The following is a 25,228-nucleotide window of genomic DNA, read 5'->3' on the forward strand; positions in this document are numbered from 1 at the left end:
TTCCGTACTTGGATCTGGGGGAGGAAGCTGCCCTTTGGCAGTTTTGGTTCACGTAGATGCTCAGGATGCTATGAGAGGTGTTGGGATGTAGAATACTTTGAAACGGAAAATGCTGAGAAATATGAGATGTCCTTTGATTGTGTCAACATTATTTCTCCTTTATTTGTGCTGTTTTTGTTGCCAGACTCATTTCTGGGACCTTATAGATGAGAAAGACACCTCCTTGGTCCCATTCCTGCTCTTTCCAGGCATCCAGATTGAAGAGGACATCCATGCATCTAGAGAGATCCTCAACAATGCCACAATGGCCATTTCTTCAGGCTGTCACAGGCAACTTGAAATTGTGGAAGAGGCATGACATTGGGATATAATCTCAGCCTGAACACAAGCCTACCACAGGCTCCTGTCAAGCTTCTTATCTGTAAAATCAGGCTTTGTCTACATCAGGGGTTGGCAAAGTATAGCCCACTGGGCAAATTCAGTCCATCACCTCCTTCCATATGGCCTATGAACAGTTTCTACATGGTTGAAAAAGATTCGGAAGAAGGTGATTACTTGGGGACATAGGAACATGGTGAGAAAGTTGAATTTCAGTGGCCCTCAATAAAGATTTACTGGAACACAATGACATTCATTCATGACAGATTGTCTCCAGGGCCAAGTCAAATAGTTGTCATGGGAGGCCATGTGGCTTGTGTCCTGGACAGGCAGGACCTACAGGCTGAAGTCTGTATTTCTCAATTAAAGTTCACTTGATGTTCTGGGAACTGGTAGGATGATGAGAAAATGTCAGGATGGAAATGATCCTGAGAGGCTTCCGCTCGCAGCCAAGAGGAAGTGTCCAGAACTGCCCTCCTGCTATAAACAACTAGGAAACCAGAGAGAATACACCAAACACCCATTCTCAGAGGCCTGACAACAGGCAGCGTGGGCCTGTGCACCTTGAGAGGAGGGAGCATTGGGGCCCTAACTCCATGTGTACATTTAGGGAACATGATCCTCTGGGCCCAAGAACTCTGAAAGGGAGGCACCATCTCTTGTCTTCAGGGAGAACTGATGAAAAGCCAGCCTCATCCTCTGACACCCTGATGGCAGCGTCAGGTCTGGCGCGGTGAGACGATGGGTAGGCAGACCCTCTTCAAGGCCAGAAAGAGCTCACATGGCCAAAACAGATGTGTGGGGAGAGGACGTCCTAGCTGTGGGGGGTAATTGGTGCAGGGGACGGGAGTTGGGATTGGATGACCTTGACGGTCCCTGGCATCCGGAAGCCAATACGAGCTCCTCTGAAGTGGGGAGTGTCTGGGAGTAGAGTCAGGAACAATCTTGGACATCAGGACTCTGTGTAGAATGGCTGGCAGCATGGCATGGGGCTTTACTCACAGACCTGAGTTTGAGGTCTGCTCCATAGTTGCCAGGCTCTCATTACCCACCCTCAGTTTCCTGATCTGTAAAATGGACATACTAACACCTCCTGCTCAGGGTTACTTCAATATTCAAGTAGAAGAGATTTAGCTCAGCTCAGTGTATATTTTTGTTACTGCCATCTCACGGTGGAAATCAACTTCTCTGAGACAAACGCCTCCTGAGATGGGTTCCCTCTCTGAGTGCCCAAGGCCACCCTCTGGCAGTGGAGACAAAACCTCCTTTTAAGCTGTCATGCCCTACAGAGCTTAGCCTCTCTCCCCCAGGGCTAGGGGCATGGCCCCCTCAGACTGTGCCCTGCACACCTCCAGGGGGTGCCAGCTACACAGATGCTGATGTGAACAGTGCCTGAGGCTTGTGTAGAATGGCAGCAATACCTCTTGTTGTGAAAAAAAAAAAAAAAAAAAAAAAAAGAAACAAAACAAAAGAACAGTCTGCGAATCCAAGCCCAAGCCAGATCTCACCGCCCTCCCGCATGGACGTGAAACCAGGCCCTGGCTTTCAAGTGCTGCAGACACAGCGACTTTTATTTTGGTCCCTGGGGCACTCTGAGATCAGAATCCCAGGGGGCTGATGGTGCAGGAGGGGAGGATGAAGCCCACACACCAGACCCCAGGACAGACGGGTCTACCCAGCATGGCCCAGGCAGCAGCTAACGACTGCCCACCGCTTCCCCAAGCATCCTCGCCGCCACCTGGAAATGGTTTATAAAGCCTGAACTCCTTCTTCGTCTTGGCTCCTCAAGGGCTTTTCTGTCATTTCTGAATTAGGCCAAGCAAGAATGCGTTCACTCCCAAGCCAGTCAGCCAACAACCCATGCACCCTAAGCAGTCCCAGGGTTCCCAGAAAGGACAGCCAAGAAATGAAGGCAGGCAGAGCCTTTCCTGACAAACTCCGTTACCTCCATGAATGTGGCTCGAAGCCCGAACACGTCCCCTTGCATCTCAGACAAGGCACACCTCTTGCTGACTGCTGCTGGCCCAGAGACATCTGGAAAAGGAGACAGAAAAGAGGGTGTTTTCCTTCCAAACGTCTTGGACCGGAGATGCTTGACCTCTAAAGACTTGGCATGCTGGTAAAGCAATTGTGTGGGGTTCAAAGGGCTCGTGATGAATAAGCCATGGCTTTACTGTTTACCAGGAACAGAGGAGACCAGCCGGGAAAGTGGCCACAGGGTAGGCAGGTGTGGAAGGGTGGAGCCCTTCCCATAAAAATGCACTGGGGGTTCATCGGCTTCTTTCTCCCACCCTCACCCACTCCCCTGATCCACTTGTCACTGGAATGGAATCTTCCAGTGAGTGTTTCTTCTCTCTCATTTATTTGTGATTTATTGATAGGGTGTGATTAAACCAAAGCTACAGGCACAAACAAATGTTCAAGCTGCCAAATGTTTATAGCTCCAAGCATAACTTAAATATTTTGCTAAATCATGGACAGTCAGAAGCATTTGAAATCTGGTTATCCTTTGGAAAGAGAACAAAGTGGGAGACAGGTTTTATTGTTCATTATCAGCCAAAGGTAACCAAAGTGCATTGACTGCTATTGGCTGATGCATTTAGACTCCAAAATGGGATCTTGCATCACCAGAAGCTTGCAGGAAATGCCCCACCTCTGAGGGTCTTAGCCCTTTTGAATCAGAATCTGTATTGGAAGGAAATTTCCAGGAGGTTCACAGGAGGTGAAACTTGGAGAAGCAGTGGGTTAGCAAATGGATCTGCCAGCTGAGAAACTGACTTGATTCTGTGCTGGGGATGGGGACTGCCTTGGGGGTGGGTACCATGTGTACTAGGATTTTATAGAAGCATAGCTCCATCAACCAGTGAGATAAAGGGATAAGCTGCTCATCCCACAAACTGTGGACTCACTGAAGCATTTATTTAGCATCTGCTATGTGCCAGGCACAGGGATATACTGTGACTTGTGGTGCCCTGGAGGAACACACAGTCTAGTGGGAGGTGAAGAAACACACACTTCATGGAAGGGCTAAGTCTGAGGCAAGGGCAGCTGTCTATTTTGTGGTAGAAACACATGGACTTTGGAGCCTGAGAGACCTGGATTTCAAACTCAGCTTCATGATTTAGCAGCTGCGTGACCTTGGACAAACTAAGCCTCAGTTTCCTTACCTGTCAAATGGGTACAGAGATAATGCATGTGATGTCCCCAAACACCTTAGGCACTACAGATGGTAGCTGCTATTATTTTGCACATAGACTTCAGGAGCACAGAGGAAGGGTAACCTGAGTGGGAAATCAGGGAGGCTTCTTGGAGGAGGTGGCTCAGAATTGGGGCTGTGCAATGTATGCAGGCAGGAGAAAGGAGAAGAGAAATCCTAGCAGGAGGAGGCGGTGTGAAAGGGCAGAAGGGTACAAAAGGGCTGGATGCTAGGGTGTCACAGTCTGGCCATGCTCTTGAGGGCATGATGCCTTTACCCTTCTGCTTCTAAGTGGGAGAAAGACAAGCTGTGAGGCTACCATCATTGCTAGTGTTGGAGTTCCAAGATGGACACGGAAGGAAACGGTTACTCTTCACATTATTTCTCTGCTCCCCCACCAGTTCGTCTCATGATGATACCCAGCTCCACGCCACCTGCTTGGTGACTTGACATACCACGTCTTCACACGCTATGCTGTTCTAACACACCTTCACAACTCGGGGAGGAAGAGTCATGTGGCATGTATTTGGAGGGTTGCATGCTCATGTCTGTGCCTATTTGGTGTTCGATTCATGTTAAAATGGAAAACCAAGACGATGCTCATGGCCATCTCATTGTCTGAGCCAGGGAACTTTGATTCATGGGTGGAACTTTGCTCCCTAAAGCTGTTGGCATAGAAAACCTTGCCTCTCATTTCTGACCCATTGGATTCTACTAGTTGAAATACAATGGTCCCCTTACACTTAATATTTAAGTCATTCGAAGTTTTGGGCAGAGGTAAACAATTTATGAATCAGGCTTCATCACTGGATGGTTTCAGATCGACCCCTGAGGCAACAAAGCCTGAAACAGGAGAGCTCTGTGGGAGTGTTTCCTCTCTGGTGAATTACCCTGCCCGCTTGAGCACTGCTTTATTCTGGCTGATTTAACAGCCATCCTACAGGGGGATTAGTCCTAATGCTTGGCCAGGAGAGCTAACTGCTGGCTCAGGGTCTGGTTTAGAAACAGTGGTGTAAGGCAGCTCAGTGCAGCCAGGTTCTGGCCTACAGGGCAAGGGGCTGGCCCTCTGGTGCCAACTCTGACATTTATTAGCTGTGCAGCTAGAGGCGACTTATTCCCTGCCCAGCCCACATTAGTCCTCTGTGAGATGAGAAAACTGGCCTGGATCGGAGTGGCCCGTATCCTGTTCTGTGGAACCCTCATTGTGTGGGATGTTAGAGAGGGGCTTATGGCTGGAGGCAAAAAGGATGAAACGATCAAACCAAAATGGCAGACACTGGATGGACAGTGGTGTCCAGCGCCTTTGAAGAGCAAGGCTACAACAGAGACATGAAGAGAGATGAAGAGAAGGCAGCTGTTTCAAGTCAGGAGGTCCAGGCTTTGGGGTCAGAGGGCTGGTTTTGATCCCAGTTCTGTCCCTTTCTTTTGCTGGACTTGGGCCAGTGACTGCATTGCGGAGTCTGCTTCTTTGTCTGTGTCACGGGGACAGTAAGAACCCCCCAGGTGCGTGGAGTCACTGAGAGGGTTAAATGGGCTATGCACTCAAGGGCTTAGCATGCACTTATTATACTCTGAATGTTTGCTGTTGTCGGTACACCTTGTATAAACGTACTCTGAATCAGACATTCTCAAAAAATTTTTTTTTACCTGCTTCAGAGTTCTCGGGAACTTTAGAGGAACTACTTTTTAAACTGCACGCCTCATATAGTTTCTTTTTCTAAAATTAATTTTTATTGGAGTATTGTTGCTTTTTTTTTTTTTTTGGCCTCGCTGTGTAGCATGTGGCATCTCGGTTCCCCAACCAGGGATCGAACCCATACCCCTGGTATTGGAAGTGTGGAGTCTTAACCATTGGATCGCCAGGGAAGCCCCCACCCCATACACTTTCTTACTCCCTCCTTTGTTTCATGATTATAAACGTTGCCTCTCTCATGGTGCAGAAAGCAGGGTTGGCCTGCGTCTCCATCCTGCTAGTGAGATGGTTTCTATGGCAACAGAAATTCGTGGGTGAGAAAAATAAATGGCCTCGCAAGGAAGAAACCAATTTGGGCCATTGGACCACACTCACTGCCAGTTTCCTGGCTGCCTGTTCCACACAACGAGCAGTCATTTGTCCAGGGCAGGCATGCCAGCCAGCCAGGGGCCAGACAGATCCAACTCACCCCCAACACAGAAAATGATTCTTCTGTTTGTTGACGTGGGGGACAAACATCAACCAGAACAAGTGTTTCAAATGAGACATTCTGGTTTGTAAACAGTAGGTTTCTCTGATGTGGATGCAGTTGCAGATGAAAGATGGCAAAGTGGCTCACAGTAGCTGAGAAGAGAAGAGCTTGAAAGGAGCCACCACTTAAAAAAATGGGTTCTTGGAATGCGGCCTCCTTTCTGTCCTTTTTCCGGAGCAGGGGATAAAGTGTCTGGACAATTTTCTTTGGCTCAGGATAGCAGGATGTGGTTCACCTGATGCTGTGCCACTGAATCATGTCAGGGACTTAAAAGGACTGGGATGAGACCAGGAGCCCTCTGGGATATAAAGGGTGGGGGCCGCGGGTGCCTCCCTCCCTCCCTCCTTTACCTTTAGTGAAGCCCAAGGGAAGTCTGAAAAGAGACAAATGCCACTGAGAGCAATGAGGGGCTGAGACGAGAGTGCACTGAGAAGGCCAAGTGGGAGATGGAGTTTTGGGACGAGCGCCAGGCTCAGAAGTAGGAAGCAGGATTCTCCTCCTAGCCCAGCTTCTCTCTCTCCTTGTGAAACAACTCAGTTTTCTCCTCTGGAAACGGGTTTTCCCTGACCTTTTTGCCCCAACAGGGCCACTATAAGCATCATGTAAGTGAAGTGAAATAAGTATTTACCGAAATTGTTGAAAAAAAAAAAAAGAAATCCAAAACTTGGATATAAGGCAGAAACGGGGGTGGTACAGCCTTCAGTGTCCCATGTGGCAGCGTGATGGTGTTCCCCACTCCATCCCGTCCCTGCGAGGGTCTGGAGAAGTTCCCTCTGTGCTCTTCTTACGCTTGGCCAAGTTCCATGTTAACTTGTGGATTTTTGTCCAGTAGTGACACCCATGCAGATAGTTTTTGTCATTTTGAAAAAGACAACCCCAAAGGTTATGGTTCATTGTCATGTAGGATATCAACTAGTTCTATACCTATCAATCTTGCCCTGATATTAAATTGCTCATGAACCCCGAGCTCCTCAAATGCTTTTTGGACTGCTCTAAATATCTTATTGGTTCCTTCACTATATTATGAGTTGAGTATAATCTTTGCTAAGTTTCATTTTATAGTTGCACAAGAATGCTGACCTTACCTTTTTGAAAACTATGTCTTAACACCATCACATGCCCTCCTGACTATCTGTGGGCTTGCTCTTTGAGCAGGGATGTTCTGAATTGATACTAAATTCTATTCCAAAGCAACTCCTCTGACTTGTCTTTTACAGGTAAGCTCTATAAGCATACCTGTGTTGTTATAAAACATTAAAGGTCAACGTGCTTTGTGACTTAAAAACATCCCTTTCCCCCAGGGGTCCAGGACCCAGGAGAGAGGATGGAGATGAGTGGGGAAAAGGTGAAGTTATGAGAAGGTCCAGAGAACTGAGATCATAAACAGAAACATGATCAGGAAGTTACTCCACTACCCTCAACAACCCCCAAGTAAAAGTAGCTCAACAGTCCACAGAGCGATTTCCCTATGAAACCACTGTCTTCCTCAATAATGCTGACAGCCCTGTGGGGGAGTCATATTCCCAGTCATCAGGTGATGGTAGGGCCGTGAGTCTGAGAGGAGAAGCACCTTGCCCATTCAGAATGCCCCTCTGGGGAAGGGTGTCCTTAGTCGATCCTTATTTGTATTACAACTTTAAGCTAAAGTGTTTTATTTTTCCGGGACTCCCCTTGTGGTCCAGTGGTTAAGACTCTGTGCTTCCAATGCAGGGGATGTGGGTTTGATCCCTGGTCGGGGAACTAAGATCTCACATGCCATGTGGTATGGCCAAAAAAAAAAAAAAAGATATATACCTTAAAAAAAAACTGTTTTATATTTCCTAATGAGTATGATTATAGCTAGCATTTATTGAGTATACCTTATGTGGGGGCATATGCCAAGTATTTGCATAATATTTAATTTAAGCTTCTTGATGAACCCACAGGAGACACTTTTAGTAACCTTGTTTTCAGGTGAGGAAACAAGCTAAGAGAGGTTTCGCCTCCCCTTCAAAATCCAACAGTCAGTAAGTGGTAGAGCTTGGACATGAAGCCAGCCAGGCAGGTCTTACTTCTTGACTATGCTCTCATCTCATGTTCTATGGCACAGGCACAGCACTTTACAGGTTACAAAGTGTATTCACATCCCTTCTCTCACTTGGTTTTCACAACCAGCCTAGGATGTCAAGATTTAGCATTTGGCTCATGAGCAAAACAAGCTCCCAGAACTGTTAGGATACACCACTCAGAGCATGATCCATACTCATGTCTTTGGATTCAGATCCTGCGGCTTCCAACCACACCAGGTGTCTCCAGACTCCAGACAGCCTCCCGCGAGTCTTGCCTTGACTCAGGGCCTTGGACTATGTGGGTCCAAAGAGGTGGACAGCATTTCTGTAGGGGTGGGATATCCTGGAAGGGTTAGGGGCAGGGGGCGGTAGGACAAGGTCATGATCACCCTGGTCCCAGGATTTCTACCAGCCAACCTTGTTCTGCGAAATAAAGTGTAGATGCTCAGGGCATTAGACAGGCTTCAGTGGGAGAGGTGGCAGCCAGAGGAGAAACTGGATCAGAACCATGGGCAGTGCCTGTGTGAGTAAAGCTCTGGGCACTGGCTTCCCCCAGTTTATCTGCCCTGTCCTGGAAGCCGGAAATGACTACAGGTCACAAATGGATAGGGCCAGGCCAGGGAGCTGGTGCTTCTGCTGTGACCCAAGTTTACATTTCAATTTAACCCATACACTCTAGGCAGTGTCAAGAAACTATCTCTAGGTATTATTCTGGGGCCCTTACACTGACTTCCGTAATAACTCACACACATGAGCTGAAGCTCCAATACTTTGGCCACCTGCTGTGAAGAGCCGACTCATTGGAAAAGACCCTGATGCTGGGAGAGATTGAGGGCAGGAGGACAAGGGGACAAAAGAGGGTGAGATGGTTGGATGCATCACTGACTCAATGGACATGAGTTTGAGCAAACTCTGGGTGAAAGTGAAGGACAGGGAAGCCTGGTGTGCTGCAGCCCATGGGGGTCCCAAAAAGTTGGGCACGACTTAGTGACTGAACGACAACACTGACTTCTGTAATAACTCACCTGAATACACTGCTACAATTACAAATGCAGTCAATGCCAGGAAGACGGAAAGGCATGTGCCACAAGATTGTACTTGAGTAAGACGATTTGGCTTTGTCTCGTGGACCAGCGCTTCTCAAGTTACCCGACTCTCTGATTAGCACAAAGATCCCCTGAGATCTGGCCAGTGTGCAGATTCTTGTCTAGCAGATCTGGAGTGAGCCTGATATTCCATGGCACTCCCAACCTCCCAGAGGAGGCCAGTGCTGCTGGTCTGGGGGCTACACTTTGAGTAGCCAGGGGCCACATCAGTGGTTCCCAAACCTGAGTGCATATTACAATCACCTAGTAATGAAGTGAAAGTGTTAGTAGCTCAGTTGTGTCTGATTCTTTGTGACCCCATGGACTGTAGCCCACCAGGCTCCTCTGTCCATGGGATTTTCCAGGCAAGAATATTGGAGTGGGTTGCCATTTCCTCTTCCAGGGGATCTTCCCAGCCCAGGGATCAAACCCGTGTCTCCTGCACCATGGATTCTTTCCATCTGAGCCACCAAGGAAGCCCCTAGAATCACCTAGAGATCTTTTCAAACTTCCGAAGCCTAGGCTGAATCCCAGAGCAACTTAGCTCCAATCTTGGGGGATGGGCCACAGGCTGTAGACATTTCGGAAGGTTCCCCAGGGGATTTTAACATGAAGACAAGTTGGGAACAACCGGGCCTCAGGACTGGGCCCTCGGCTATTCCAACTCGGACTTGAAGGCTCTCAGCTCCTTGGCTTAATGTATTCTTATCCTGTACTCCCCTTGCAGACCACCACTCCTCCAGGGTGAGGTTTTACGGGCTGCCTGACTTTTGTTGTCCCTTCATTTTGGTCCCATCTGCCCCGGCACAGGCCTGCCTCACAGACTTCTGTGCCCAAAGTGGTAACATTCTTAACAGCCAGACAGAAGGGAAACCACACCCTTCCTCTTCCTTTAAATTTCACTGGCGGCCCAACGCCCCTCAGGGGCTCTCAGGGATCCTGAGACCCTCTGCCAGGCCTGAGGTCAGGGGTGGTCCTCCCCTTACCCCACCCTGGGGCCAAAGCGGGGAGCGGGTGACGGTGCCAGATGGAGGAGCCCAGCCTGGCTGTGGCTTCAGATCTTGGCCATGAGAACCTTGTTTCCCCAAATAGGAGAGGAAAGGCAGGGCATGTGGAGCCCAGACCCTGGCAGGGTCTTTTATCCCCTCCTCCGCCTTGGTAGCAGCAGAGAGTGTGCAGAACCAAGTGCTGGCAGCCGCTCCCTTTTCCAAATTTCCATCCTGTGCTGTCCCACCCATACTCTCTACGATGACGTGTGTATCAACCATGGAGACAACTTTGGATAAAGTGCCTTCTAAAACCACAGAAAGTCCCCCCAGGCTAAAGCAACATCCTTGTCTACGTTAGAGGTCATATCTCGGGGCAGAGATGTTCTCCAGGGGGATGTGTGTATTCAAATCTACTGTTTCTCCCCCACATTTGCTCTTTGAGAATTTCTCTTCCTGTCTGGACAAGCACAAATGTGAAGAAATCTCTTGAGTTTAGACCCTCTTTTCCTAAATTGTGTAATGAGGCTAAAAATGTACAGACTAAACAAATTGAGATGAGCCCTACTGATCTAGTGCTTAGAATTCTGTGCATGGAAAACTTTTTTCTTTCTGATTATAAAGAGCAATCCTATTTAAAGTGACAGTAAAGGGAAGCATTGGGTGGGTGACGAGCTGATTGTAGAAGTGGCTGAGTAGTTTGCATTCTGGGGTAAGACTCAATTATTTTTCCTATTACATATGTGTGTTGAAATTGATTCCTTGGACCGGCTGTGGTTGGGAGAGTTCATCTGATGGCTTTAGTTTAGGATGTTAGGAGTGTCTGGCGTCCTAAAGATAGTTCTACAGATGCCCCTAAAGAGTACTTTTCACTCTCTATGAGAAATGGTGTTTCATTTGGGTTTTGTCCATTCAGATAGTTTGTATGGGTTCAGCTCTAGGAAAATTTGGGTTTGGGGCAAAATATACCATGTTGTCCTTTATTGTCCTCTTTTTTAGAAAGCTGAATATAGTTTCCTGTGCTATACAGAAGTACCTTGTTGTTATCTGTTTTATAAACAATAGTTTTTATCTGCTGGAACAAAACTCCTAATTTATCCCCCTCCCCTTTCCCCTTTGGTAATGGTCAGTTTGTTTTCTATATGTGTGAGTCTGTTTCTGTTTTATAAATAAGTTCATTTGCATCATTTTTAGATTGCCTATATAAGTGATATCATGTCTTTCTGATTTGCTTCACTTAGTATGATCATCTCTAGGTCTATTCACATTGCTGCAAATGGCATTATTTCCTTCTTTTTTATGGCTGAGTAATATTCCATCATATAAATGTGCCACATCTTCCTTATCCATTCATCTGTCAGTGGACACTTAGGTTGCTTCCATGTCCTGGCTGTTGTAACCAGTGCTCTGTAAACATTGGGGTCCATGTATCTTTCTGCATTAGAGTTTTCTGTGGATATATGCTCAGGAACTGTCCTTTCTCTCTCAATACATCATGTTTAACAGGTAAAATTTAGTTTAACTCGGGGTGGCCAGGAAGGAGAATTGAATTCACAGATGCTCCAGAGCTGCAGTCCCCAACCTTCCTGGCACTGGGGACCAATTTTGTGGAAGACAGTTTTTCCACAGACCAGGGGTGTGGGGGGCTTGGTTAGGGGATGATTTAAGTGCATTACACTTATTGTGTACTTTGTTTCTTGTCTAATGCTGCTCATCTGACAGGAGGTACCGGTCTGAGGCCTGGAGGTTGGGGACCCCTGCTCTAAAGTACGTGAAAGGCAGGCAGAAAGCCTGGTGGGTCCAGACCCTTTATGGGGTGAAGGGGCCTGTCGCTTCTGCATCTCCCCCACAAGCTGTCCCTGAAGTGTGTCCCAGGGGTCTGTTCAGGCTCCTCGATGAGCTAGAAAGTTCTAGAAACCACCATCCATTTCCTCCTATCGCTTCCTCTGGGAGGTTCTTGATTTTCCTAGACTGGGTCCTCTCTCCTGCCCCCCCTTAAGTTCCTAACCACCATACATAACCCTTTATGGCACATTTTTAATAGTTGTAATAACTTACATGGTTCTGTTCCCCTCCAGGGGAAGACATGATTTGAGATTCCCAAGGTTTACATCATGTGTGAACAAGGGTTAATCTGGCTAGGAAAACCAAGTCAGAAAGCAAATCCATATGTGGCCAGGGAAATGTAAAATGAAAGCCTTCTCTGTTTAAGGCCCAGCCTTTGCCTCCCCTGCCCCAACCCTTGTCAGACAAGCCTCATTGATTTGAGGTTGGTTCCAGAAAAGCAGGAATGCCCAGACCGCCTGCCTTTGGGGCGGCTGGTTCTATTGATGATACGGCAGCCGCCCCGCCGCCCCTGCACCCCAGCTGACCCCATGCTTAACCGGCTGCATCCTGGAGCTTTCCCCTGATTAAAAATGTCTTATGGCCATCACGGTGGAGAAGGAAATGGCAACCCACTCCAGTATCCTTGCCTGGAAAATTCCACCAACAGAGGAGTCTGGCAGGCCACAGTCCATGGGGTCGCAGAGTCGGACACAACTGAGCGACTGAGCACGCACACACACATTGCCATCGTGGGTGCCTGTTATCTGGCCTGCTCGGCCGAGTCTGTATGTAATGTCTGCCTGTCCCACATCATCACTTGGCAGCACAGAGTGGACACCGAGTGCTCGGATAGCCACGGTGGCGGATTATCTACCCCTCTTTTCTTCTCCTCCTTTCTGTCTGCCTTTTCCATACATTGACTCTTTTGTATTTTTAGCACTTTCGTCAAAAAAGAAGCTGAGAGGCCACAAGACTGAAATCAGGACATTTTTTTCCCAAGGGTTGGCAGCTCATGGAAGGGCCTGACAGGAGGGCCGTTTGGACGGAATGGCTGCAGCAATGCTATGAAGCAATTGGCGTGGCCGGGCTCCTCTCCAAGCTGGCACTGCCAGAGCCCTGGTAAGGGGGCAGCCTCGAAATACTTGAAGAGTATCTTTTACCTTTCAAAGGAGATGGAGCTTGGGGTCATTTTGAGAAAAAGGAGTACTCACTGGGGCAAAAAGCCCCATCTCCTAAGCTGAACCACCGATGGCTGGGTAGCTGGATCTACTTAGTGGCTACAGAAAACCTAGGGCATTGTCAGCCCCCACCCAGGATTCTGACTCCTTTGTTTAACATTCCGTTGGCAGAGAGACAATGATGATGACCAGGGAGGAAAGCAAACCAGTCTCTTGGGCGGCCAGCTTTTTGTTGATAGCTGACGTATCCAACGCAGGTCCACAAGTCTTTGTATTAGGTCGGCCAAAAAGTTCATTTGGGTTTTTCCATCTGTAGCATCTTATGGAAAAAGCTGAACGAACTTTTTGGCCAACCCAATATGAGGAACCCAGCTGGACTCAAGTGATAGGTGTTTTTTTTGGACTGAATTCTTATTTCCCTTTGACACCGGCTCACTTCGCACCAACTGCAGAACCTGCCTGGGAGACCGTGAAGAGAGCGCCGCAAAGCACAGAGAGGTCAAACCAGCCCGGGGGCACAGCCCTTCTCTCCTGTTTTTGAGAATCACCCACTTTTAGAAAAGCCTGCCCATCATCTGAGCAGCTCGCTCGCCTGCTTAATCAGTGTGTGTGGAGGGGAGAGGTTCCTCCTGTCTTCCTGCTCTGCCACCCCCAGACTTTTATGGATCTTCTGAGACACTCAGGTTCCCAGAACATGGGCACCGTTTCATCCACTGTGAAAGGGATTTCCACAGGGCAGGAGCTGACCTGGCATTTCTTTTCCAACTAAGTGTTTCCAGAAGCTCCAACAATTTTTTTTTTCCCCTTGCAGTTGTCTTTTTTTCCTTCTTGGAAAGGCCCTGCCTGCTTTGGGGGAGATGGAAGTAAAGCCACCAGTCTCGTTCAGAGCCAGGAGTTATCCAGTCCTCCTGGGAATCTTATCTAGAGGTTTACCAAGTAGCTCGTGGAGTCAAGATCAAAGAAAATGAAGTCCCTGAATGGAGTATTTACCCGCCTACCAACTCCCCTCTTCTAAAGGAGAACAAGCCTGGTGTCCCGAGGTTACACTTGAAGGAAAGATCTCATTGGTTACATGGTTCTTAGGTTTGGACCCTTAAAAGACTCCTTCTCAAGTATAAAACTATAAGCTTGAGGCTGGCAATGTTTACTTATTATCTCTCCTCCCTTTTACTAAAGCACTCCTCATTTTAGAAGCCTGGTGTCTTAAGAACAGATTCCAGGACTTCCCTGGCAGTCCAGTGGTTAAGACTCCATGCTTCCAGTGCAGGGGGCATGGGTTTGATCCCTGGTGGGGGAACTAACTTCACTCATGCTGCTTGGGCAGCCAAAAATAAATGAAAAAGAACAGCCTTCTATAAGGATGTAACTTGGGATGTGTGATTGTGTGCATCTGAATCCTGAAATGGCAGCATCACTGAGCTTTTCAAGGATAATACACTTTTATTGGAGTTCATTTTGGAAATGTGTGTATGTGGTGGGGAGGACTTAGCAACTCATATTGGAGAATTTTTTTATCTTGCCTGTCTGAATCTTAATATCTTGAAAGGAAATACGTGGTGTAAAGGTACAGCCCTGTTATTAAAAGTCTGAAGGCTTTACTTATATAAGTGATTCCTGCCGGGAATCTCTCAGTTAATGTATAAGACAAGGGAAGCATTGATATACAAACGTTTCCTTCAGCCAACACTGGGGCCTTGATGGAAAAAAGCACTTGTGTTTTAGGGTGGTGTCTTTCACAGGACATTTTCTTGGTTTAAAACAAGATCCTTCTTATAAATGACTTCCCTCTTCTGTCTTTATTGCTATCATATGTTTCTAAAACTAACATTCAATGCACTTTCAAATATTTCATCCTTTCCTTGATTTTCCAACCCTGCATAATGCACTAGTTGTCCATACTCTGTAGAGTTGAATGCAGCATTTAAGAAAACCTGAGGCAAGAAAATCACAGATTCTGAGAAAGGAAAACACCATAAAGGGGAGGTAGGCCAAGTTTTTCATGTTTATGAAACAGAAATTAGCAGATGTCATTCATTTTGCAAGTCATTCACTTTCCAGGTCCCACCTTTGAAGCTCATGGAACAGAATGAAAATGTAGGATTAGAGATACAGAAACCAAGTGCCCTGCCAGCAAATTATCTCTGGAGTAAATTTAGAATTACTCATGTAACTGTATGCCCTAGAAAAGATGCCAAATTCCTCTATACCTCTAAGCCAGCCCATAGGCACTTCCCTCTGCTTGGACCATCTTCCTTCTCTCCTCCCTTCACCTAACAAACTTCTACTCATCCGGCAGGTATTTAGGGTCTTAGAAAAGCCTGCATCTTGCATTTCTTTGTTGTATCCATTGTGATTATCATTATTTAATCATGGTATACCCATGATTATATACACTCTGATGTCATTTTTTCCTGCTGGGCTGTCAGTTCTCTGGGGGCAAGGTCCCTGTGTGTCTAGTTCATGCTCCATCACCAGTGCCTACGGTAGTGCCTTGCGCCTGGTATTGCCTCTGTAAACATGGGTATCAATAGCTTCCTCTGCAACAATTTCAGTTTTGCCTTTGAGCACTGCTTTTTGGTGCTTTCCAGGTGGCTCAGCTGGTAAAGAACCTGCCGGCAATGCAGGAGACCCTGGTTCAATTCCTAGGTCGGGAAGATCCCCTGGAGAAGGGATAGGCTACCCACTCCAGTATTCTTGGGCTTCCCTGGTGGTTCAGACGGTAAAGACTCTGCCTGCAATGTGGGAGACCTGGGTCCAATCCCTGGGTTGGGAAGATCCCCTGGAGGAGGGCATGACAACCCATTCCAGTATACTTGCCTGGAGAATCCCCACGGACAGAGAAGCCTGGTGGGCTACAGTCCATGGGGTCATAAAGAGTTGGACATGGCTGAGCGACTACGCACAGCACAATGCTTTTTGGTGCAGTAAAAGCTAACACATAATAGTGATCTTCCACCTGAAGCTGATGCCTGTAGTTTGAGTTGGAAGAAGAAAGATCGACCTTGGTTTCCTGTTGTTTCCAGAATTCTAGCCTCCCCTGATCACCCCACCTGCCTGGCCAGCCCTTGTGTGCTTCCCTCACTTGCTGCCCTCCCCTTTCCTGGGTTCTAGTGCTGGGCTCTGGTCTCTCTTTGGTTCTCAGGACGCTTCTGTCTTAGGCATCAATCTGCTCAAACTCTTCCCTCTGGCTCGCAGCATCATCCTCAGGAGTGTGTTCTGCTCCTGCAAGCTCTTCCTGGATGGACTGATGGAAATGCCAACTCACCTCCTTGGTCATCCAACCCCACTGGCTGTCCCATATTTACGGACTCCCTGCCCATCCAGTCACCTGGCCCTGCAGTCTGAACCCTGGTCAACTGCTGGAAGAAATGTCCTTCTTCCTGGGCAGAAGCTGGCTTTTCCTCTTTTATAGTTTGTGTCATCCCTTCCTTAGTGGACCCCAGAAAGTTGGACATGTTCTCCTAACAGGAGAACCAGTTTTGGAACCGTCTAAAAAGTGAGTCACTAGCAAGAGAAAGTCAGGCTTCTCTAGAAAAACTAGAATAGAGCAACTTTAGGCTTGTCCATGAAATAGAATGTATACAATCACTGGGAACTTATAAAACTCAGGCCAATCAAGAGAGTCATCAAGTTCTACAGATGTTCTCCGGCATTTTGGGCCTTGATTAGTTGCCTTGGAGTACCCCTTTATTCCCTCCTGCCCTGACATGATGTGCTGGCAGAACACTGGAGGAGACACCATTGATCTTGGACTTGATCCTGAGCCCTGGGTGCTTCTTCACTGTCTGTGTGACCATGGGGAGCCGTTTCTGCTCTCTGAACCTTGATATTTTAAACGGCTCATCTTTGAAATGGATCATAATCCCTAACAGCTTCATGGGGTTGTGGTAAGAATCCAGTGGGGGTCATTTACATAAGAGATGTTGCAAATTGTTAAGTGCTATAGAGATCAGGGATTATCAAGTATTAGATGTTTATGAAGCCCTATGTTCCTCTTTACTGAGTCCTATCCTCAGTATACCATCTCTGTGGTTATTTACTTTTAATATTTCTTCAAAGAAATCACTTTTTAAAAACATATTTCTTGAAAAACCCTTTTTCCTTACACTTTAGAAAAATAGGAGGTAAGCCATAGACATAGAAAACAAACTTCTGGTTAACAAAGGCAGGGAAGGATAAATTAGGAGTTTGGAAATAACACATGCAACACCATTATATATAAAAGAGATAAACAACAAGTACCTACTGTATTGCACAAGGAACTATATTCAAAATCTGGTAATACCCTATAATGGAGAAGAATCTGAAAAGTGTATATATGTATATATACACACACACGCATATGTGTATGTGCATGTGTGTGCACACACACACACACGCACGTTGTATAACTGAACCACTGTACACCCAAAACTAATACATTGTAAATCAACTATATTTCATTAAAAAGCCGCTTGTTTTGAAAAAATAAGAGGTAATGATAAAAATACAATAAATATGAACCAACACCATTAAATTCTAGCTAATACTCTTGTTTTAAAGCTCTGAGCCTGAGGACTGCTCTCTATCTGTTCCAAGTGCCGCTGGGCAAGTGATGCAGGCATTAAGGCCCTATGAGCACCAGGTGGAGACTTTCTCCTGGTTATAATCCAAAAGGTGCAAGGACTGAAAATGGAGACAAATTCTGACTAACGTGGTTCCACACTGTTGATGCATGTCTGGGTACCAACTTCATTCATCTTGTGACCAACAAGTTCATGGCCCAACATTGTGGAACCCTAGAAACATGTTTGGTGTAGATGAGAAATGGTTTAGAGGGAAGGGGGTTGCTGAGGACTGAACTGTCTACATTTAATTCCCATTCATCACATTAGCTCTGTCACAGTGGCAATTTACTTCATCCCTCTGAACCTTAGTTTACTCATCTGTAAAATGGGATTTATGTAAAGAGGAGGGAAAAACCCTATGTAGCCCAATGTCTGACACACAGCCCATGTGTGGTAAGTACAGGTCATATGCCAAGTACAGCAAGGCTTCTATTTTTGCTCCTCATACCAAGAGCATAACTGGTTCAAGTTTCTGGTGTTTTGGTTCTGAGGAGCATGGAATGACTAAAAAAACTGAGGAGAAAATCTGGGGCCATTTCTCTGCAAGCAAAGTAAAAAGGAGAATTAAAGTGATGAACTGGGCCATTCAGATTTTCAAAAGATGGGGAAAATGTCAACCAACAAAACAATCTCACCCAGCAGAACTTTGAATAGGCTTATCCGCTCTTTCAAAAAAGTGGTCATGGTCAGCAGGGTGTCAAAGACTGGCCAAAATTATAAAGCACTGAGAGGTGTTGATATTATGCATTTTTAAAGAAGGGAGTGCCAACTCTGAGTCTGCAGGATAAGAAGAAATATGATGGGTCCAGGGCCTTTTCAGAATTATTCTTGCACTTCAAAGAGCATGTACTTGGCATCGATTCCACCACTTTCCTGAGTTTGGTCAACGTGGCTGAGGAAAGGCAAAACTCTTAAAAATCCACACAGATGGAACATTTCCACTGGCCCTATTTTGGTATAAATATTCATCAAGGACTAGAAACTTTAAGTAGATATCGGTGTGAGCTATGAGTGCTTTGGACTAAATTTCAGCCAGTTTTCAGTCGTCCTGCTGTATCTTATCTCTCAGGAGGGCCAACCCTTCTGAGATGTGGCTGCTGTTGTTTAGAGATCCCAGCCAATCTGTCTCCCCGGACCAGGGAAATCATGGGAGTTTGTTCTCAAGAGGCTTCCCGCCAGAAACAGGGGGCCCGCTTCAAGGTTCAGATGGAGGTCTGTGTTAGCTGTCTGAAGGCAGGAAGCACGTCAAGGCTTGGCTCCTCTGCCACCTTGAAGTCCACCCTTGTGTAGATGAGTTTGAAGGAGGATGATACAATTCGGCACCAGACATGGAAAATTCAGGCTGCTCTGGGAGGGTGCCTTTCTGATTCCCCCCTCACTTTCAGTTCCTTTTCATCTTAGGATCCTTCCTAAATACTCTCTAGGAGTCTTCCTCCCACTCTTCTGGCCCCTTTCCCATCTTGCCAGTTCTGACTGTGGCCCACGAATCAGAAGGTTTTAGATTAAGCAGCGTGTGTGGGGCTTTGGGAGAGGTTGCTGGTCCAGACTACTCTACTCCATGTCTCTCCATGTCCTCTGCCCTGCTCCTCTCCGTCTCCCTGTCTACCCCTCAGGATTCCTTGTCTCTGCCAGGAAGGAAAACACATTTGCTCTTACTTCTTTTGATGCCTCTCCTTCTCTCTCCTGTATCCCAATTCCATCTCATTTCCTTCTCACTCCATTCATATTTTTGAGCCCTTCCTGTATGCCTGGCTTTCCGGGGTGACACAAAAGAGAAGTAAGGCCTTGTCTCTGCTCTCAAGGAGCTCACGAATGGAGGATGTAGACACAAGAAAGATGTCATGGGATAGGAGTTAAATGGCCAGGAAAGAGCTCGTTGGAAGAAGAGCTAGGATTAGAACTCAGGGTGTCTTAGCATTTCAGATTCAGAAAGACTTAAAAATGATTTTGTCCAAGTACCCCATCCCACATTAAATGGGAGATGGAACACGTGGCCAGATGTTGTGAGAACCACTTATAAGCACTGAGACCTCGTCAAAAGATCAAGTTTTTTTTTTTTTAATTCCTTTAATTATTAGCTCTTTCTTATTTCGAGCTAAAATCTCTCTCTCTGAACCTAACCTCCCTCTCGCCCATTGGTTCTGTTTCCTTAGTTCAGGGATGCAATGGCTACTTTTTTCTCATATCTGGTTCACCATCCAAGTCCTACATATTGGTCAAGATTGAGGTCAGAGCATGTTTCTCGGGTGACTTCCTACCTGCTGGGAGGCCTAGTAGGGTTCAAGGGAGGTACCCGGCAGGTGGCAACAGCCCTTCTAATTAGTGTGAATCTTGGTACAGAGTGTGTTCTCCCAGTGGGCTGTTTGTGCCTGTAGGCTGTGAAAGAGGGCAGACTTGAGGAAACCCAGCTTTTCCATCAAACCTCACCTCTTTGTCAGATCCTTGCAAACCCAGGGGCGGTCCCCATAATTTCATTTTCCAGATAATTGGCAGGGAATCATCTGTCTTCCCCCGACCCCAACCTGTTTAACATACCATCTGCAACTGACACAAATCAACTGCCCACAATTTTTCCAGTGGCATTTCGATATACAAACCACGCGGTTTTCACTGTGCTGCATTACCTGCTCAGAATCATGGCAGGAAGGGGCCCCACAGTCTCAGACCAAGTCAGAAACCTGAAGGAATTGTTCTGATGCAAGGGATCATTCTTACTCAGGTTTCCTGATTTTCCTTCTCATAGTTTATCAAGGAATTCTCTGTGGAATTTCTTTTCCTCTAATTACTAGCTGAATGACTTCAGAATTGGAAGGTGGATAAAACTTGGGGTACACACTCCATCCTTTGGTCCTCACAATTGTGTTTTCACATTCTGCTCACAGGCAGAGTATGCTGGATTTCACAGAGGGTGTGTGAGTGTGTGTGTGTGTGTGAATGTGTGTTTCTCTCTCTTTCTTTCTTTCCATATATGTTGCATATCCTCAGTTATTATTATTTTTCCCTTCAATCACAAATCTACATCTTCCTGTAAAACTTCAAACTGAGTGGGGATGAGCTTGCTGTAACTCCTCTGCTGAGCTTGGGAGTCTCAAGCATGCCAGCTTGGCAGGCTGTGCTATCCTATCATCCCAAGGGTGTTGGTTGAGAGGCGAGAGGGACAAGTTCTCAGATGAGAAAGTTACAAGATGTGCCTGATGGATGGATGGATATGTAGGAGTGTATCTCTGTGTAGTTGAAGATGGATGATATTTCTCAAGTTAGAAGTCAACTAAAACTGAGAACATGCGTGTCAAGACTTGGAACTCGTAACACTGGCCTGTGACCCAAGCATAATATTCATTCATCCTTGTCTTTCAACATTCAGCTCAGATGTCGCCTCCTTGGTGAGCGTTCCCTGACCTCCCCAGGTCGGGTTAAGTACTTCCTCTCTGATCTCCCTCACTCCCTCATTTGAACCTCTGATCAAGGCTTTGATTCTCTGGTGGCCGGGCTGGCTGTTCCATCTCTCGAACTATCAGCTTCTGGGACTTCTTTCCTTTTTACTTCTCTGCTTCCCAGCTCAGCCCCTGACTTATAATAATTACATGGAATATGTGTTTGCACAGAATGAATTCTTAAAGTTGGCCAAATCAGAGGGAGGTGATGAGTTTCACCAGAATAATGTTTGCACATTTTACTTTCATTGGGTCTTTCAATAGTGATGATGACTCATGTGTAACACACACTCAGTTCAGTTCAGTCGCTCAGTCGTGTCCGACTCTTTGCGACCCCATGAATCGCAGCATGCCAGGCCTCCCTGTCCATCACCAACTCCCGGAGTTCACTCAGACTCACGTCCATCAAGTTGGTGATGCCATCCAGCCATCTTATCCTCTGTCGTCCCCTTCTCCTCCTGCCCCCAATCCCTCCCAGCATCAGAGTCTTTTCCAGTGAGTCAACTCTTCGCATGAGGTGGCCAAAGCACTGGAGTTTCAGCTTTAGCATCATTCTTTCCAAAGAAATCCCAGGGCTGATCTCCTTCAGAATGGACTGGGTGGATCTCCTTGCAGTCCAAGGGACTCTCAAGAATCTTCTCCAACACCACAGTTCAAAAACACACACTCAGGAGCTGTCAAATGCTGTGTTAGGAACTTTATAGGTTATTGTCATGAGGACAACTTTTAGGCCCATTCAATAGATGAAAAAACTGAGGCTCAGAGGTAATGGGATTTACCCAGATAGGAAGCAGGTGACAGAGCTGGGATTTGAACTCAGTGTGTGTACTCCATCCCAGAGCCTCAGAACTCAACCCACATGTGTGTGTGTGTATACATATGCATGTATGCAAATATTTGTGTGTGTCTATGTAGAGTATTGTTAGAGCTTTTTTTTGACTGAAGTCTTAATCTGTTTGTGTCCTTTTGTCTGATATGAAAGTGTCCCTTCTTAGAACCATGTTCTAAAAGCACAAATGAAAATATGTAGGATTACAAAGAAAATGAATATTATGGAAATAATATCAATATGTAAAAGCTAATCTGTAATTTAGTAACATAACATGCCTTTGTTAAATTAATTAACAGCACCAGTCATGGATTTAATGACTGTTATTTCAGAATAAGCATGAGTATGAGCAGTATGCCTGGCATCTCTCTTGGCTGTAATAGTATATGAAAATATCAGATTTCCGTAGGTATGAAGGACACAGGGCCTGTAGCCAGTTATCTTTTTCTAACTTAAATGTCACATTCAATAGCTTTATTTGCTTTAAAAAAAAAAAAAGGCACAGAGGATGCTACACTGCCAGGGCTTTTGTTTTCATTTATAATGAAAAAAAAAAGAAATGTTTCATTTTGGTTAGAGGTTAGGTATATAAGGATGCACTATTTTTCTTCATTTCTGTTCCTGGATAATATCAATTCTATCCACAGATCCCTGTTTAAAAAAAACCCTCTCCTCTGTTGATGCTAACAAGAGTAAAAACCAAATCTCCCTCCCACACTTTCTCTAAAATAAGCCTCAAATGCTGACCCCTCGCCCCATCAGAGCCAGACCCCTTAACAAGGACACTGGTGACCACAGGGCCAAAGTGGGGGTGGGGAGCACAGGTGTCCCTCGGCAGGTGGGTGGCTCTCCTCCAGGATGAGGGCAGGGCTGGGCTCCATTCCCCTCCGACTCTTTAGCCAGAGGACTAGCTGGGTCAGTCACCTTGGTGGTCAGCCGTGAATCAGTATGTGGAAATGCCTCTTAGTCACACCGCCCAAATAGCTGTTACCTTCCTAAGGCAGGTTTCTTATGGGGCATTAGTCAGCCAAGAGCTCTCACCCTGTGTTCTTGCTCTTTGGTGCCCCTGACACCAGCATCTGAAAGGACAGAGCCTGGGGTGCTGAGCTGCCTTGGAGGACATGGGCTGAGCACAGACAACTGGTCTACCACCGTGTGTTTGCAACGGGGCTGAAGGGGCCACTGTTCACTGGTCATTGCCTTTCCCAGACTTCTCTTCACTCAATGCCCTATTAAAATGCAACAACCGGGAGCAGAATTGACATACGTACATCACTTTGATACTGTAGAGATGACTGGGGTTGGGAGTGGCTCAGATGTGTGCAACGCTCAAATCCGAGGGCAGACAGTAAAGGAGGAGAAAAAGAGCGGTGTGTCTGTGTGTCTCTGTGTGAGATGGAGGAGGTCAAGGAAAACACAGAGTAATAGAACCTGACATGATTTGGCTCTTCCCTCCCATGTGTGCCAAGTTGCTTCAGTTGTGTCTGATTCTTTGTGAGCCCATGGCCTGCAGCCCACCAGGCTCCTCAGTCCATGGGGATTCTCCAGGCAAGAGTACTGGAGGGGGTTTCCATGCCCTTTTCCAGAGATCTTCCCTCTTCTCATACTTTCATGTGAAACACAGTCCACTGGACTCAAGTCTGCAAGGCAGGGACTAGAACTTTCTTATTCATTGTCTTGTATTGAGTGCTCAGCAGAGTGCCTGGCATGTAATAGGTATTAAATAAATATCTGCTAAATCAAGAAATGGTGACTATTGTGCTGTTTTAAAAAGCAAGACATCCGAGGCTTGGCGTGGCTAAGTGCCTGGGTAAAATCACCTAGCTGGGACCAACGAATGGTCTCCGTGAAGAGGACTACTTTTTACAAGTGTAGCAACCGGACACCCAAGGCACATTGTTGCCATTGTCCTGATTTTTGCAGATGCTGTGACCCGGGTCTATTTATGGCCAGGTCTAAGTTTAGCTACAAAGAGAAGGTCCTGCAATCTGATATCTCAGAAGCCACCTGTGACGTCAGTAAGATGAACTTGGTTTTCCACGTTCTAGCACTTAACTTCCTATAGGATTTCTGTGCTGGGGCTGATGAGAAGAGGGTACCAATAGCAGCAGGAGGAAATGTTATTTTGAGAACATGCTATGCATCCAGGTGCTTTACATGCTTTCTCATTAGACTATTGCTTAAATATAGAACTATTATTAACTCTCTTTCTCAGATGAAGAACTAGAGGCCCAGAGAGGAGTAAGCCCAACTGGGTTGCAGACCCATGAAAAGGCAGAACTACATATCACATCTAGGTCTCCATGCCTGCAAAGGTTGCATGTTTAACCGCTTCTCAAAATGGCCTTTAAACTGTGTGGCCAAAGCTACATTCACAGCCAAAATGATCACCTGACCTTCTGAGCTTTGAGGGTATGAGGGTGACATGAAGTCAGGGGACCCTTGGCATGGAAGTGATGAAACAGAGAAGATACCTTTTTCTTTATTCTTTCAAGATGCTGTGAGCCAGTGCCTCTCTGCTACATCACATGCAAATTTTGGATATAACATTCTGCCCCCATGTCCCCTCTGCCACCTGAAGGGACTGACCAAGCAGATAAGTAGATTCTTCTCCGCTCTTTTATCTAATGATTCCTTCACATTTTCTCCAAAGATTTATTTTACAAAGGAATCCATATTCTAAAATAGGAGGAGGGGGAAAAATCAATACATACACATATCATATGGATTTAAAACAACTGCCACGGGCTGGACCCTGGCGCCAACTTTGTCCTACAAAAAGAGTGACTTGCCAAATAGAGCCTTTGGTTTCTTCTCCCTCAGCAATCTTATTTCCTTTTAAAGCATGTCCTGGTGGGGGCTCGGGCTATGTTTTACTTGGTCCTGATTCCTGTGTTATTGGGTAGACCGTGAGTCAGGCTGACCAGGCATGTAGAGAATACGCATTCCAGAGGCCAAGCTTATCCCCAGGATAGAATTTCCTGGAAGCTCTGGAGCTTGGATCTCTAGGATTTTTTTTTTGTCCAGTGTCCTTGCTTCTTCAGTAATTTTTGGATACTATTATATGATCCCTTAGATTGTCTCTCTACCAGCCTCCTCTCTAGACAGTTCTAGCAGACTTCTAGAAAACCAGGAAGGAACAGATCTAAGAAGTTTTTCTTTTCTACCTGGGAAATGGCTTTGACTTGGTGTGGATGACAGCATATACCTGGTTGTGGCCAAGAAATATCAGAGAGGTACAGAGGCCTGGTAACCTTTGGCAAATGCTAGGCCATCCCTGAATCACCGTCAGCAGTGGGCTGACCTTCATCTGTGTGTGAAGCCTGAGGTAGTAATCCTAGTCCTTCTCCACCAGACTTCTGCTTCTGACAAAAGCCTTCTGGTGTCTTCCTGCAGTGGAAAGGGCTTCAGTTTTAGAGTCAGAGAAAAATGGGT

At 46.4% G+C, this 25,228-nt stretch overlaps 1 protein-coding gene across 1 annotated transcript in view; it reads right to left on the bottom strand.

Annotated features, from left to right (window-relative positions):
• Positions 1-25,228, bottom strand: part of LMCD1 (LIM and cysteine rich domains 1) — a 56,991-nt gene that overhangs the window by 25,171 nt on the left and 6,592 nt on the right. The window contains exon 2 of the mRNA XM_006070770.4: positions 2,324-2,412. Coding sequence (XP_006070832.3) covers positions 2,324-2,412 — 89 coding nt within the window. The remainder of the gene's footprint in view (positions 1-2,323; positions 2,413-25,228) is intronic.

Source organism: Bubalus bubalis, chromosome 21 (assembly GCF_019923935.1).
Source record: "Bubalus bubalis isolate 160015118507 breed Murrah chromosome 21, NDDB_SH_1, whole genome shotgun sequence".
NCBI classification, from domain to species: Eukaryota; Metazoa; Chordata; class Mammalia; order Artiodactyla; family Bovidae; genus Bubalus; species Bubalus bubalis.